The sequence below is a fragment of the Bos javanicus genome, chromosome 3 (genome assembly GCF_032452875.1).
Source record: "Bos javanicus breed banteng chromosome 3, ARS-OSU_banteng_1.0, whole genome shotgun sequence".
NCBI lineage: Eukaryota > Metazoa > Chordata > Mammalia > Artiodactyla > Bovidae > Bos > Bos javanicus.
The window spans coordinates 20,349,336-20,366,297 of NC_083870.1; the positions used below are offsets into that span (position 1 = coordinate 20,349,336).

General features: G+C 37.2%; 1 protein-coding gene across 10 annotated transcripts in view; it reads right to left on the minus strand.

The window, feature by feature from the left end:
- The window catches only part of RPRD2 (regulation of nuclear pre-mRNA domain containing 2), a 99,163-nt gene that overhangs the window by 31,785 nt on the left and 50,416 nt on the right, over nucleotides 1-16,962 (minus strand). For 6 of the 10 annotated variants that reach the window (XR_009734684.1, XR_009734683.1, XM_061407712.1 and 3 more), the window contains exons 3-5: nucleotides 2,557-2,657; nucleotides 1,682-1,759; nucleotides 366-418 (exon numbers count right to left, since the gene is read on the minus strand). Coding sequence is in view for 8 of the 10 variants with exons in the window: in XM_061407712.1 (XP_061263696.1) it covers nucleotides 366-418; nucleotides 1,682-1,759; nucleotides 2,557-2,657 (232 nt within the window). In the remaining 2 variants the exon portion in view is untranslated. The remainder of the gene's footprint in view (nucleotides 1-365; nucleotides 419-1,681; nucleotides 1,760-2,556; nucleotides 2,658-16,962) is intronic. The other 4 variants (XM_061407737.1, XM_061407722.1, XM_061407763.1 and 1 more) reach the window with 1 other exon arrangement.

A 16,962-nucleotide genomic window follows, 5' to 3' on the forward strand; every position in this document is an offset into this window, starting at 1 on the left:
TTCATGGATATAAAGTTAAGATTGAAACAGGCAAAGATCCATTTATCTCTTCTTTCAATTTGAATTAGATAGTTTTAGTATGTTAACTTTAAGTAAATTTTAATTTAATAGTTTCATAGGAAGATGAACCCCTTCTTCGGGTTTAATACAGACTTCAACTGGCATACAGATAAAACTCTTGAGTTTTAGAGAGTTTCAATATGTTTAAAATATATGAAGCAAATATATGAAGCAAAAAAAAATAAATAAAAATAATGGATGCATAATTCAATAAAAAGAAATCTTACAGGATGAACTATACAGAAAACTATAACACAAAAGGATTGGATAATACTTTGGCACAGGGGACATATTCTGTAACTTACTCGAAATTCAGCAACTATCTTAGACTTGAGAGCAGCTTTTGGATTCGTGGATGCTGTTGAATTAAACAAAAGGTTATTTAAGAATATAGACAAAAAATGTTGACTAATTATTTAGGAAAATTTTCAGCTTTATAGTTGAGGGTATATACTCTTTGAATATATGTCAAACATGCACATTTAAATCATAACGCTTAGAACATACAGTGGATATGTAAACTGAAAACTCCCAAGCATGGTCAGTATAAAAATATGTACTATTTAGATAGGTTTAACCTACTTACCTCCAATATACTCTGTAAGTCTGAAGTCCTAGAATTACTGACTTGGAGATACAAGAAGTATCTTTCTGCCTATACTGACTGAGTGTAACAGGATCTTAACACCTCAAATTAAGGGTGTCCAGGAGCAGGACATCCAATTAATTCTGATCACTGGCTGAAGAAAATTTACTTCCAAGCATCAACTCTATTCCTATGTATTTAGTTTTGGATTTCTTTTTTCTGCTGACTCAATTCAAAGCAAAAACAGGCAGGAAAAGTTCTAGGTACAATACTACTGTGGTTGAACTTTGGCTGAAATGATGACTCTTGCTGTTCCTAAGCATGCAACTTATGACCAAAAGGATGTGAAAGGACTCCCTTAATCATGATGAATATCACATGCTTGCTGGAGCAAAACCATCCCAAGTGTCTTGTTTCACCTCCCAAGTCTGTCTTTTACCTTGTTCCCTCCACACCTTCAAATCTTTCTCAACATTCCTCAGTTTGGCCCACAGCAGCCTATCACATGCAGTATTCCACTCCCATGATCTCATGCTGGGTAAACATGATAAACACAGCAGGAGCTCCTGTTAAGAGAATGGCTTCTGGCCAGGATTTGAGGCCCATGTCTAATCTGGCAGAGTATCTCCCCAAATCTGAAGGATTTCATGGCTCCCACAGAAATGCTTCTTAACGCCTAGTCTCCTCTTCAGCTCGGTTGTAATGCCAGCTGCCTCTAACTTCACATAGCTTTGAACCTTAAAGGTACCCCGGGCACTATCATGTATTTTTTTCTTCTTCCAATCCCCCAACTACTCTTGAATCTTCACACATTTAAACCCTTTTTCTGCATTTCCTTTGTTTAAAAGTATTTTTATTTTTTTTAAAGAAGTAACTCCATGATGGCTTGGTTAGTGTAAGTCACTGGGAGCCTCCCAGGCCTGGAAAACACAGGCTTGCCCATGGTTTATGCCAGGTACGATGTCAAATGGTCTACATTTTCTTCTGCTCCAAAAAGAGGAGGTAATTTATATTAGTTGAGATTTTGTTCCTTACTTTGTGATTTCTTCCACTGCTTATTCGGTTGTTTGTTCAGATTTTCTTTCAGCTGCTTCTGAGTTTTGAAAGTGGTACCTGGAAAACATTTCAGTTTTGCAATCTGGCGTTATGGGAAGCTGTTCTGTCTGTCCACTTCAGTGTCAAAGTTGAAAAAAGGCAATCCGAGATTGTGTGTTGTTTCTTTCTTTCCTTTTCTTTTATTTTTACAAAAAGATAAAAACACCCACCAGATCTAAGAAGCTGTCAAATAAACATGATTTCTGTATCAAAGAAATAACTAATTTGGAGAAGAATAGGGTAGGAAGTTTAAAAACACTAGGTAACTCACTCAAATGAAGAATTTAACAGCTTCTTAGAAGATGCTATTTTTAAAGCAAATTTCTAGTCAAATTACAGTCATGTTATCAAAAATCACCAACTTCTACTCACTGACTTTATTACACGAATCTAATCACATAGAAACTAAATACTTTTAAAAACACCTGTACAAAACTTACTGTAAATCTAAACTAAAAGAGACTGAAGAATATCAATATATGATTAATGTATCAAATAATTTAGTGAAAACTGAAACCTTGTCTAAAAACTCTCCCAAAAGTAAGAGGACAGGGCTGGAGAAAATTAATTAATGATCATCACTTAATATGCTTGCCTTTTCTTAAGTCAAAAAACCCAAATTCAACCCTCTCCAAACCATTCTACTTAAATTAATGCAAACAGATTTGTACAGTTATTTAATTTTAAACAAATAGGGCCATATCCCAAACTTTGTCTTTCATTAATAAGCAAAAGGACTGGACCTGTAAAGTACATATAATTTTAAAGACTGAATAATGATTCAGTCTTTCTTTTCAGAGAGAAAGGATACTTACTCAAAGCTTCTCTTAATGCCATAATCATTTCTTCTGGGTATACATTTCTATCTTCCCAGATTTTAAAGATTCGTTCTATAGATTTAGAGACAGATGGATCCCTGAGAAGAAAGAAAAAGTGAGACACAAAAGTGTTAAACTTGCGTCTCAAACTAGAAATATGAAAATAAAGTTGTCAACAAAATTATTTTCCAGGGACTTACCTCATGGTCCAGTGGTTAAGAATCCACCTGCCAATGCAGGGGAAAGGGAAACTGAATGTCGCTCAGTTGTATCCGACTCTTTGTGACCCCGTGGACTATACAGTCCATTGAATTCTCCAGGCCAGAATACTGGAGTGAGTAGCCTTTCCCTTCTCCAGGGGATCTTCCCAACCCAGGGATGGAACCCAGGTATCCCACACTGCAGGCAGATTCTTTACCAGCTGAGCCACCAGGGAAGCCCAATGCAGGGAAACGGTTCCATCCCTGGTCTGGGAACTAAGATCCCACATGCTGTGGGGCATCTAAGCCCACATGCCCTAGAGCCCTGCTCCGCAACAAGAGAAGTCACTGCAAGGAGCAGGCCACATACCGCTTCTAGAGCAGCTCTCACCCACTGCAACTAGAGAAACACAGTGCACAGCAGTGAGGACCCTGTGTGCCACAACGAACACCCAGCACAGCCAAAAATACATAAATAAAAATTAATTTAAAAATTATTTTCCAAATGTCTTTTCATGTTTATTTTAAATCATTTTTTTCTGATGTCTAGGGCTAAAATCTTAAAAGTCTTGTTCGACACTTTTTATTGGTAACATAAATGAGGTTATGGATGACATACTGAACTTTAATGCTGGTTTACATGTTTAATGAGTACCTTATATTTCTACTTCTATATACATTCATGAGCATACTTATAATCAAAGTTTAATTTTCCATCCATCACCATACAGCTGACTCCCTTTATCCACTTCACACTTTACCACCCTCCCACGCTGGTAACCACTACTTGGTCCTCTGTATCTATGTGTGTGTGTGTTTGGTTATTTATTTTTATTTTTAATTTTTAAAACACAGAGTGAAAAAGTTGGCTTAAAGCTCAACATTCAGAAAACGAAGATCATGGCATCCGGTCCCACTACTTCATGGGAAATAGATGGGGAAACAGTGGAAACAGTGTCAGACTTTATTTTTCTGGGCTCCAAAATCACTACAGATGGTGACTGCAGCCATGAAATTAAGAGACGATTACTCCTTGGAAGGAAAGTTATGACCAACCCAGATAGCATATTCCAAAGCAGACACATTACTTTGCCAACAAAGGTTCGTCTAGTCAAGGCTATGGTTTTTCCTGTGGTCATGTATGGATGTGAGAGTTGGACTGTGAAGAAGGCTGAGCGCCGAAGAATTGATGCTTTTGAACTGTGGTGTTGGAGAAGACTCTTGAGAGTCCCTTGGACTGCAAGGAGATCCAACCAGTCCATTCTGAAGGAGATCAGCCCGGGATTTCTTTGGAAGGAATAATGCTAAAGCTGAAACTCCAGTACTATGGCCACCTCATGCGAAGAGTTGACTCATTGGAAAAGACTGATGCTGGGAGGGATTGGGGGCAAGAAGAGAAGGGGACGACAGAGGATGAGATGGCTGGATGACATCACTGACTCGATGGATGTGAGTCTGAGTGAACTCCGGGAGTTGGTGATGGACAGGGAGGCCTGGCGTGCTGCGATTCATGGGGTCGCAAAGAGTCGGACATGACTGAGCGACTGATCTGATCTGTTCTCACAATACTGGTAACACCCAGCAGGGCGGCGGCCCATGGTGACACCAGGATTTTCAGTGGTGAGCCAAAGGGAAAGAGATCATCTTTTTCTTAAATGGTTGAGTGGTACTCCATTTTGTGTGTGTGTGTATACATACATACATACATACATACATACATATATATATATATATATGTCACATTTTTCTTTATCCATTCAACCATCAATGGACACTTACAATGTTTACATTTCTTAGCTATTGTAAATAATGCTGTGATGGACATAGGGGTGCATTAATCTTTTCCAATCAGTACTTTTGTATTCTTGGTATAAATACTCAGACCATACAGTAGTTTTATTCTTAATTTTTTGAGGAATCTCCATACTGTTTTCCACAGTGGCTGCATGGATTTACACTCCCACCAGCAGTGTATGAGGATTCCATTTTTTTCAAATCCTCTCAAACACTTGTTATTTCATGCGTTTTTGAAAACAGTCATTCTAATGGGTATGAGGTGATGGCTCACTGTGGTTTTTTTCATTTCCCTAACAATTAGTAATGTTCAACATCATCTGCCTATTGGCCATTTGTATATCTTCTCTGGAAAAAATGTCCATTCAGCTCCTCTGCTCATTTTTTAAAGCAAGTTATTGGTTTTTCTGTTGTTGAGTTGTATGGGTTATTTATATTTGGGGTATTAACCCCTTATCAGATATTTGATTTGCAGATCTCTTCTCCCATTCAGTAGGCTATGTTTCTGTTTTATTGATGGTTTTCCTTGTTATACAGAAACTTTTTAGTTTGATGTAATCCCATTTGTTTATTTTTCCTTTTGTATTGCTTGCCTGGGCAGACATATCCAGAAAAATAATGTTAAGACCAATGTCAGCATGTACAGCCTATGTTTTCTTCTTCTAGGAGTTTTATGGTTTCAGATCTTACATTAAGTTTAATTCATTTTGAGTTAGTTTTTGTGTACAGTATGAGTCCAGTGGCCTAGTTTAGCTTTTTTATGTTGCTCTTGTTTCTTACCCCACCATTTACTGAAGAGACTCTCCATTGTATATTCTTTGCGTCTCTGCTGTAAATTAGTTGTACGTAAATGCATAGATTTCCGGGCTTCCAATTCTGTTTCACTGATCAATGTATCTGTTTTTCTATCAATACCATGCTGTTTTTTGTTATTGTGGCTTTGTAGTATCATTTGATATCAGGGTGTGTGATGCCTACTATAGTTTTGTGTTCTTTTTTCTCAGTATTGCTTTGGCTATTCAGGTTCTTTTGTGGTTTCATATAAATTTTAGAATTTCTTTTCTATTTTGGTGGAAAACATCCTTTGATGTTTGATAGGGATTTTGATGGGGATTGCACTGAACCTATAGATTGCTTTAGGTAGTATGAACACTTGACAATGTTAATTCTTTCAATCCATGAGCTTGAAATATCTTTCCATTTATTTGTGTCTTCAGTTATTTTCAACAATGTCTTACAGTTTTCAGTGCACAAGTCTTTTACCTCCTTGATTAAATTTATCCTAGGTATTTCATTCTTTTTTGTTGTAATTCTAAATGGGATTGCTTTTTCTCTTAATTTGCTTTTCTGCTATCTCATTGTTAACACAGAAATGAAATTGATTTTTGTATAATGATTCCGTATACTGAAAGTTAATTGTATTTGCTTATTGTTTCGAATAAGCTTTTGGTGGAGTTTTTAAAATTTTCTCTATACAAAATTATGGCTTCCATGGTGGCTCAGCAGTAAAGAATCTGCCTGCAATGCAGGAGACACAGATTCAATCCCTGGGAAATTCCAAGGACAGAGGAACCTAGTGGGCTACAGTCCACGAGATCACTAAAGAATTGGACATGATTAAGTGAGTAAATAACAACTATATAAAATCATGTCATCCACAAATAGTGACAGTTATACTTCTTCTGTTCCAATACCTTTTCTTTCTTTTTCCTGCCTAATTGCTCTGGTTAGAATTTCCAATACTATGTTGAATAAGAATGGCAAGAGTATATACATCATTGCTTTGTTCCTATTCTTAGAAGGACAGCTTTCAGTTCATCACCACTGAGTATTATTTTAGTTGTGGATTTGTCATATACTGCCTATAATATTATGCTGAAAGATGTTCTTTCTGTAGTTTTTATAACTGGGTGTTGAATTTTGTCAAATGCTTTTTCTGCCTCTATTAAGATGATCATGTTTTTTAATTCTTTTTGTTAATGTGATTATTATGTTGATTTACAGATGAACCACCCTTGCATCCTTGGAATGTATCTCACACTGGATCATGGTATATGATCCTTTTGATTTGGCTTCCTAATATATTTTTCTTTCTTTAAGAAAAATTGAAGTAGAATTGATTTATAATGTTGCTTTAATTTCTGGTGTAAAGCAGTGTAATTTGGTTATATACACATATATATTCTTTTTCCTATTCTTTTCCATTATAGGTTATTACAAGGTATCAAATATAGTTCCCTGTGCTATACAGTAGGACCTTGTTGTTTATCCATTTTATATATAGCAGAATCTGTCTATTAATCCGAACCTTATTTACCCATTCTTTTTCTGCCTTTGGTAACCATAAATTTGTTTTCTATACCTGTGAATCTGTTTTTATTTTGTAAATAAAGTCATTGTATCATTTATAACATATCTTCTTTATCCATTCATCTGCTGATGGATACTTAGGTGGCTTCCATGTCTTGGCTGTGGTAAACAGTGCTGCCATGAACACTGGGGAATATGTATCTTTTAATTTTTAAGGAACTTCCATGTTGTCCTCCATAGTAGCTGTACCAATTTAAGTTCCACTAACACTATAGGAGGGTTCCTTTTTCTCCACACCTTCTCCAGCATTTATTATTTGTACGCTTTTTGATGATGACCAGTTCTGTGTGAGGTGATTCTTCACTATTGTTTTGACTTGCATTTCTCTAATACAGTGATGTCGAGTATCTTTTCAGGTGCCTGTTAGCCATCTGGATGTTGTCCTTGGAGAAAACACAATTTTAAGTGTTCTGTCCATTTTTTGACAGTTTTTTTAATTGAGCTGAATGAGCTATATTTTGGAAAATAAACCCTTGTCAGTCACATTATTTGCAAATACTTTCTCCCAGTCCATAACTTGTCTTTTTGTTAATGGTTTCCTTTGCTGTGCAAAAGCTTCTGAGTTTAATTACACCCTACTTGTTTAGTTTTGCTTTTATTTTCTTTTGCCTTGGGATATCGACTAAAGAAAACATTTATGCCAGAGAATGTTTTGTCTATGTTTTCTTAAAGTTTTATGGTGTCAAGTCTTCCTCTTTAAGCCATTTTAATGTCTTTTTTTTGGGGGAGGGGTGCGCTGCACAGGGTTAATAGTTGTGGTACACCGGCTTAGCTGTCCTGTGGCACGTGCGATCTTCTTGGACCAGAGATCAAACCTGTGTCACCTGCATCAACAGATGGATTCTTAACCACTGGACCACCAGGAAAGCCCATTAATCATTTTTTAAATGTATAACTCAGTGACAAATAGATGCGGAAACAGTGGCTGACTTTCTTTTGGGGGGCTCCAAAATCACTGCGGACGGTGACTGCAGCCATGAAATTAAAAGACGCTTACTCCTTGGAAGGAAGTTATGACCAACCTAGACAGCATATTCAAAAGCAGACACATTACTTTGCCAACAAAGGTTCGTCTAGTCAAGGCTATGGTTTTTCCTGTGGTCATGTATGGATGTGAGAGTTGGACTGTGAAGAAGGCTGAGCGCCGAAGAATTGATGCTTTTGAACTGTGGTGTTGGAGAAGACTCTTGAGAGTCCCTTGGACTGCAAGGAGATCCAACCAGTCCATTCTGAAGGAGATCAGCCCTGGAATTTCTTTGGAAGGAATGATGCTAAAGCTGAAACTCCAGTACTTTGGCCACCTCATGTGAAGAGTTGACTCACTGGAAAAGACCCTGATGCTGGGAGGGATTGGGGGCAGGAGGAGAAGGGGACGACAGAGGATGAGATGGCTGGATGGCATCACTGACTCGATGGATGTGAGTCTGAGTGAACTCTGGGAGTTGGTGATGGACAGAGAGGCCTGGCATGCTGCGATTCATGGGGTCGGAAAGAGTCGGACACGACTGAGCGACTGAACTGAACTGAACTCTTCAGCATCTACAAGGTGTTCACTAAATAGTAAATGAATGAATGACCACTAGACTTTGTCATTTTCAAACCCAACTATTCATTATGAAGTCCCAAGAGCTATTCACCAAAATCCTCAAGTAAAATACGCTGGAGAAACAGCAATTGATAGAAAATCATGTAAATAAGACTAGAGTAAAATATAGTAAACAAAGCATGAGATGAGGAAACTAGACATTTTAGTTCTGGTTTTAGTAAAAAGTCTTTGGGGAACTAGGTTTCTTCATTTGTAAAATTATTTTTACTAGATAATTTGTTAGGTTTAAAATTCTTGGCTAAATTTGTTTTTCATTTATATGAACACAGAGCTCTCAAACTCCCACAATATAACCATCTCTTGAATTTACAGATTCAAGTAAAATTAAAAAAAAAAAAAAATCCAGAATAGCTGTTTTACTTACCTTGTAATTCTAGACCTCTATTTCAGCCATTACTGATCACAACCTCAATTTCTACAGAACATACAACTACTACCACATATACACATCATAAAATAATTAAATATAGACTTTGCTGTTTGACTTGTAAGTAACAAAAAAATTCATTGATTTGCACAATTGCTAGGATGCTGAATAGATGTTTTGTATACTAGCAACCCTTGCCTCGGACCACTTTTAAAACAAAAAAGTAAAGCACAAAGCTGATGAACAGTGTAAGAGATGCCCAGTTATCAGAGTTAAAATAAACAGAATTAGGAAACTTCCCGTCAGTCCAGTGGTTAGGACTCCAAGGGCCCGGGTTCAAGCCCTGGTTGGGGAACTGGGATCTCACAAGCCATGTGGCCAAAACCCAACAACAACAAACATGAACAACACAAAACCAAACAACCAACCAGAACCAAACCGCATAATTTTGTGCCTCACAAGATATTCCCTGAGGGAATATCTTTTCTTTATCAATATCTTATTTCTGGTACATCATTACAGTAATGTGCTGTATCTTGAAGCTTCTTAATAAATATTTGCCAACTCACCAAACGGAAGACCAAATAATGGGGTCAACTCAAGGAGCAAGTAGTCAATACTTAATTAGAATCCACCTTCCAATCTAGGGAATTCGGGTGCGATGCCTGGTCAAGGAACTAAGATCCCACATGCTGCAGGGCAACTAAGCCCATGCACGGCAACAAGAGAAACCCACGAGCCACAACTACTGAGCACTCTCGCTCTGCAACGAGAAGCCTACACACGCCGTGACAAACACCCAGGGCAGCCAAAGAAAAATAAATAAAAACGCACTGCTCTGTAGAGCCTAAAATAACCCCCATTTATAAAAATGTATCTTTTTTGTTTGCCTATAACATGTTTTCCCTCGTGTGTCACTTGTCTTTAATTTTAGGGTGTCTTCTATAATGCAGTTTAATTTTGATGTAATTAAATTTATACTTTTCTTTATTATCTGTTCTTTAGGTCTTAAGAGCTTTCTAAACTAACCCTTACAGTCAGGAAAATATTCATTTTCTTCTAACATTTTAAAGTTTTGTTTTATATATCAGAGTAATTCATTTGGAACATGCTTTTGTGTGCGGTATTGGGAAACATTTAATTTTATTTCTTCCACACAGAAAGCCCATGTCCCAGAATCATTTATTGAAGACTGCATCTTTCCCCCAATGAACTGCAATGCGACTTCTACCATTTACATTGGTCCCATATAGGTATGGGTGCATCTGTGGGCTCTCTGTTTTGTTCCTTAAATCTATTTGTCTATCCTTGCATTAATATCACCCTCTTTTAATTACTGTACCAAATAATAATTATTTTTCCCTATATCAGATTTTTATTGAGAATAATCTCACTTTTTTATTTATCACTTTGTCAAAAATACAGGTCATGAAATTATAGGCAGAGCTATTTCAGCCATCCCATCATCCCTCCACACACAATATCACTAAAAACATGTATTAGAAACTAAACCAAATAATAACTCTTGATATTTCATAGGTTAAGACCTACTTGGTTGTTTTGTTAAATTTATTTATTTTTGGTTGCACTGGGTCTTCACTGCTGCTTGCAGGCTTTGTCCAATTGCAGTGAGCAGGGGCTACTCTTTGTTGAGGTGCTCAGGCTTCTCAGTGTGCTCACTTCTCTAGCTGTGGAGTACAGGCTCTAGGCACATAGGCCTCAGCAATTGTGATTCATGGGCTTAGAGCACTGGCTCAGGAGTTACGGCACAAAGCATTTAGATGCTCTGAGGGATGTGGAATCTTCCTGGACCAGGGGTTGGACCTGTGTTCCCTGCACTGGCAGGTGGATTCTTATCCACTGTACCACCAGGGAAGTCCCCTACTTGCTTTTTATCAACAGTTTTGGCTACTCGTAAGACAATGACTCCTCTATATGAATTTTACAATCAGTATAACAAATTTCTTAAAATATCCTATTGGGAACTTGATTAAAGTGTACTGTATTTATATGTTGATTTTTATCTTTTTGAAAGTTTACAGTTTTCTCCATAAAGGTCTCAACACACTTTTATTCTAGGTATCTAGAGCTTTTTTGTTACTGTTAATAATATCATTTTATTATAACTGGTTATATCTGACATACTGAAACGCTGCTGCTGCTGTTAAGTCACTTCCGTCGTGTCCAACTCTGTGCAACCCCATAGACGGCAGCCCACCAGGCTCCCCTGTCCCTGGGATTCTCCAGGCAAGAGTACTGGAGTGGGTTGCCATTGCCTTCTCCAACTGAAATGCTACTGATTCTATATGTTGATCTGTATTCAGCAACCTCACTGAACCCTCATAAGTCTGTAAATTCTCTTGGATTGCTTATGAAGATGATCACAAAGTCTCTATATCTTTTCACCCTATATGATTCTCTGGAAAACATTTTATAGTTCTTCAACAACTACAAGTCAAAATTTTCAAATTAAACAAAAATATAGTAAATACCATTCATATAAACACTGATTTAAAGTTATAACTGATATTTTGTTGAAACCAAATTGCAATACAAATATGATACTGTATACATTGTTTGAAACTTTTTTAAGACCATAATACCATTATCATTCTGTATTTCACCATTTTTATCCATTTGAACTACTACAAATTTATTTCTTTGGTGTATGCTAAAATTATTAGTGCCTTCAACTGATACAATTATTTAAAGTTACCTTTAACCTTTCCTCATTAGCCTCTGATAAAGTAATACTGTCTTATACCAAAATACAAACACACAATAGAGCCACTGAAAATGACTCACAGAACTGCTAATAAGGTGATCATACAGATGATATTCAATATGCTTAGACAATCCAATGACGCTTTAAACTATATCCATGGACCCACCAATGAATAACTAGGCCTATACCTAAGAAACACAGCTTTATAGCACTCCATGGTATTTCCATCCATGCATCAAGCTAACCAACCACCTATGAAGTGACAAGCATTGTGCTGGGAGCAGAAGCTCGAAGTCTGGGAGATAGAAACTGGTGACAAAAAGCAAGTATATCAATTATAAAGCAGTGTGTTAGGGGCTATGACAAAAGAAGCGGTAGGTATAATGATAGCAAAGAAGACCTGCTTAATCCAGACTGGGGAAGAGAAGTCAGGAAGGGTGGGGTAGGGGATGGGAGCAAGGCTCAACAGGGAAGGGACATACATGTACCTGTGGCTGATTCATGTTGATATATGGCAGGGCCAACACAAAATTATGGAACAATTATCCTCCGATCAAAAATAAATACATTTAAATTTAAAAAAAGATTAAGTAAAATTTGAAAAACCAGTTAGGAAAACTTCTTGAGGATACTAGATCTATAAGAAAGGTGAAGGCATAGAGTAAATAAAATCTTACAGAACTGATACCTAACTGGGAATACTGTAGTGCTCTATGACTGACTACACAATTTGTTCTACCAGGCTGCCAATTCAATTTTCAAAGGGAACCAACTTCTTAAATTCATTTACTTAAAATTGTAATTTGAAAACTGTTTAGTCCAAATAAATCTTACAGAAAAGCTGCATATAATATATAATTACATATGATATATATTAACAGATACTTAAAAAGTGAATACCCATGTAATCACAACCCAGGTCAAGAAATAATACACTACTGGCTACCTAGAGGACCTGAGTGGGTCCCTTCAAGATCACAATCCCTTCCATTTACCTGGGATGGAAGGGATTGTGTAAATTTACCATTTACCTAGACTTTTATGCCTATTTCCTTAATTTTGTTTTAAAAATAGGCAAGTATAAACAAGGCTGTATACTGTCACCCTGCTTATTTAACTTATACAGAGTACATCATGCGAAATGCTGGACTGGATGAAGCACAAGCTGGAATCTCGAGACCTGCCGGGAGAAATAGCAATAACCTCAGATATGTAAATGACACCATCCTTATGGCAGAAAGCAAAGAAGGACTAAAGAGCCTCTTGATGAAAGTGAAAGAAGAGAGTGTAAAGTTGGCTTAAAATTCAACATTCAGAAAACTAAGATCATGCATCCGGTCCCATCACTTCATGGCAAATAGATGGGGAAACAAGGGAAAACAGTGACAGACTTTATTTTGGGGGGCTCCAAAATCACTGCTGATGGTGACTGCAGCCGCGAAATTAAAAGACGTTTGCTCCTTGGAAGAAAAGTTATGACCAACCTAGACAGCATATTAAAAAGCAGAGACATTACTTTGCCAACAAAGTCCATCTACTCAAAGCTATAGTTTTTTCAGAAGTCATGTATGGATGTGAGAGGTGGACTATAAAGAAAGCGGAGCACTGAAGAATTGATGCTTTTGAACTATGGTGTTGGAGAAGAGTCTTGAGAGTCCCTTGGAATGCAAGGAGATCCAACCTAAAGGTTCCTTTAGTCCATCCTAAAGGAAATCAGTCCTGAATATTCACTGGAAGGACTGATGCTGAAGTTGAAACTCCAATACTCTGGCCACCTGATACAAAGAACTGGCTCACTGGAAAAGACCATGATGCTGGGAAAGATCGAAGGCAGGAGGAGAAGGGGATGACAGAGAATGAGATGGTTGGATGGCATCACCGACTCAACGGACAAGAGTTTGAGTAAGCTCCAGGAGTTGGTGACGGACAGGGAAGCCTGACGTGCTGAGGTCCATGGGGTCATAAAGAGTCAGACATGACCGAGTGACTGCACTGACTGGCTGAAGTATAAACAAGTTTATTTTTCTGCCAAACTTGAACTTTATATAAATGGATTCATACTATGTATACAGAAATATTCCTTTGTACTTCCAACCAGTATTTTGTGAGATTTATCTATATCATTGCATATAACTGAAATCCATTACTTTTCTTTGCTGTTTGATATTCCAGTATGCCACAATTCATTCACCTTACTGTAAAAAGTGTTTCCAATTTTTTTTTTAATTAAGGTTTTCACTTTATTCTTCTTCTGCTGGACTGTGTGGTTTGCAGTCTTAATTCTCCAACCAGGGACTGAACCTGGCTTCCTTGCAGTGGAAGCATGGAGTCCTAACCAATGAACTGCCAAGGAATTACCCCAAATTTTTATTACCATAGACAAAGTTGGTATTAAAAATTCCCTTCCACTGATCTTGCTGCAAATATGTAAGTTTCTCAGGGTTTTTAAAAGCTTAGGGTTGGAACTACAAGATCATAGGGTATATATAACAAACTTAAAAAAAAAAAATGAGGTTGTTTTATACCAATCAACCCTCAAAACCAACAGTATAAGAGAGCTTCCACTGTGCCACAATTTTGCTAATGTTTGTACTGGTGGACTTAAAGATTTGTATGTGTGCTAGTTATTGCTTTATTGCCTCTAAGCTCCAACACGTCCTTCCTTGTACTGGGGCCAGACACTGAAAACTCTATTTCCCATTGGTTCAGAGTTGGACTCTGCCAACAGAGAGCCCTGGAGTGACACTGAGAGGCTGGAAGAAGCAGTAGGGATTCCTCTTTCAGGGTTATATTTTCAAGTGGATCAGCACAGAGGTACCCTGGCAGCATTTCAGCACAGCTCTTGTAGTTCAGTGGTGAGCGCTCTCTGACCTGTTTCTAAACCACTAGTGACAGGTAGCATGTTCTTACAGCCATCTACTCTTTCCTGAGGTCTGAGTCTCAGCTTGGAGTGGGTTAGGGTGGGGGTAGTTATTTACTTTTCCCTCAGGTTCAGAAGTAGTAGCTGCTTTCAGCACATACTATTCCATATCACCTTAAGAGTTATTTTATTCTTTCTAGTAGTTAGCTACCTTTTACCTACTTAACGGTCCTTCCCCCCCCCCCAAAGTTAAGCTTCTTAAAATTTATTTTGCTACACCTGTGGCATGTGGAATCTTAGTTCCCTGACCACAGATTGAACCTGTACCCCGTGCACTGGAAGCATGGAGTCTTAACCACTGGACTGGCAGAAAAGCCCCTCAACGATCCATTGTATTAAATTTTCCCTGTTTAAATTACTGGTATGTGATTTCTCTCTCCCGATCAGGACTTAACATATATGATATGTAATGATATATTTCAGCAATTCTAGGGCTACATGACATGTGCTATCAAAACAGACTGAATGCAAAAGGAGGTAAGAAAATACAGCTGTCTGCTATTAAGCCAGATATTAAAGAGATCTGCAAGAACACAAAACACTATTAAAACTATAAGTTTTGATTATTAACATTTATTGTTTTAAAAAGTCATTAATAAATATTTAAACAATTTCTGGCTTGATTTCTCATATAAGCCAGTTAAAACTAAAATCTTTAATATATTATCTTTCTCTTATTATTTGCAATTTTTTATATATTCTGTATATAAATCTTTTGTTGACTGAAGAATATTTTTTCTCACTCTGTGGCTTGTCTTTTCCTTCTTTATAGTGTCTTTTGATTAAATGGTAGGTCTTCATTTTAATGTAGCTGAATTTATCAATCTCCTATGTTGTCTCCAAAAGATTTGTAGCTCTTTCATATTTGTATTTAATATGCAATTGATTTTTGTGTATGATGTGCACAGGATCTAATCTTTCCTATATAGCAAATCTGCCCCAGCAATATTATGAAACAGTTCTTTTTCACACAGCAACCAAGTATACACATACACTGGTCTGTTTTTGACTTTGTATTATGTTCTACAGCTTTCTTTGCTTATCTCTGGGCAAATATCATTCTGCTTTATTTATCATAGCTTTTTAACCAGTCTTGAAACCTGGTAGAGCCTGTCTTCCCACCTTGTTACTCTTCAAGAGTTTCTCGGCTTTTTCTTCGTGGGGGAAGAAGAGGGAGCTCTCTGCACTTCCATACAAAATTCAAAATCAATTTGTATTTTAGTTGCCCCCACTGCAAGCTGAGGTAACTCCACTGCAGCAGTCATCACGTTACTGGTCCACACCTATTCATGCTGTGTCCAGGCTACACCGTGTGTTATTCGTTGTCTAAATCTCAGATCATTAACAGTGTGAAGCACTTAGTAAATACACAACATATGTTCCAGGAATTAATAAATTGTACAAAAGCAAATAAATAAATTTGTAAAATGGGGGGAAACTATTAAGATCTTAATTAAGACTGCATTGGACTTATAAATCAGTTTGGGAAGAAATGATATCATTAAATATTGAGTCTTCCCTATCCACGAATTATCTGTTTCAGTTTTCCATACTGTTTCTCAATTATGTTTTATAATTTTTTCAATGTGATCTTATACATCTTTTGTTAAGATTTCTAAATATAGCTGATTCTCATTAATTGCAGATTTTGTATTTGCAAATTCACCCACGTGCTAAAATTTATTTGTAACCCTAAAATTTACTTCTCAGATATATTTTGTTTGGCTAGCAATAAATTTTTTAGAATATGACTTAGTTTCACACATTTAAAATTTGGGAAACTTCATATAGGAATCTAGATTTTGACCTAGCTTAAAAATGACAAAGATTTTTGGAAGGTCTGACAACATATGTTAACACTGAAGTTATGTTTCTTTACGGCCATAGGCTAGAGCTGAATAGCTGCTGTCCCTTTTAGATGGATTTTTCCTTACAATCAACCCACTTCACTCACCTAGGTTACCTGCCTGGAATTTCTAAACATTTGCCCCTCCTAAATTAAAGCGATTAAAATGATAGCCTTAAATTAAGAGAAATGAATTTGCAAGGTGTAACTGTGAACAGAAATTTAAAAGGGGGTAATGGTGGTTAGGATGTGGCTGTTTATGGAATACTAAAGCTCATATCCTAATATCCTCTCATTTATCATATACTTTACCTCAGATGGTAAAGAATCTGCCTGCAATGCAGGAGACTTGGGTTTGACCCCTGGATCTGGAAGATCCCCTGGAGAAGGGAATGGCTTCCAACTCCAATATTCGTGTCTGAAGAATTCCACGGACAGAGGAGCCTGGCAGGCCACAGTCCATAGGGGTGCGAAGAGTCGGACACGACTGTGCAACTAACACCATATTACAATCAATTTCTTTATAAGTGAGGATATATTCTGTTTCACTCATAACAGTCTTCTACTCCTCATTC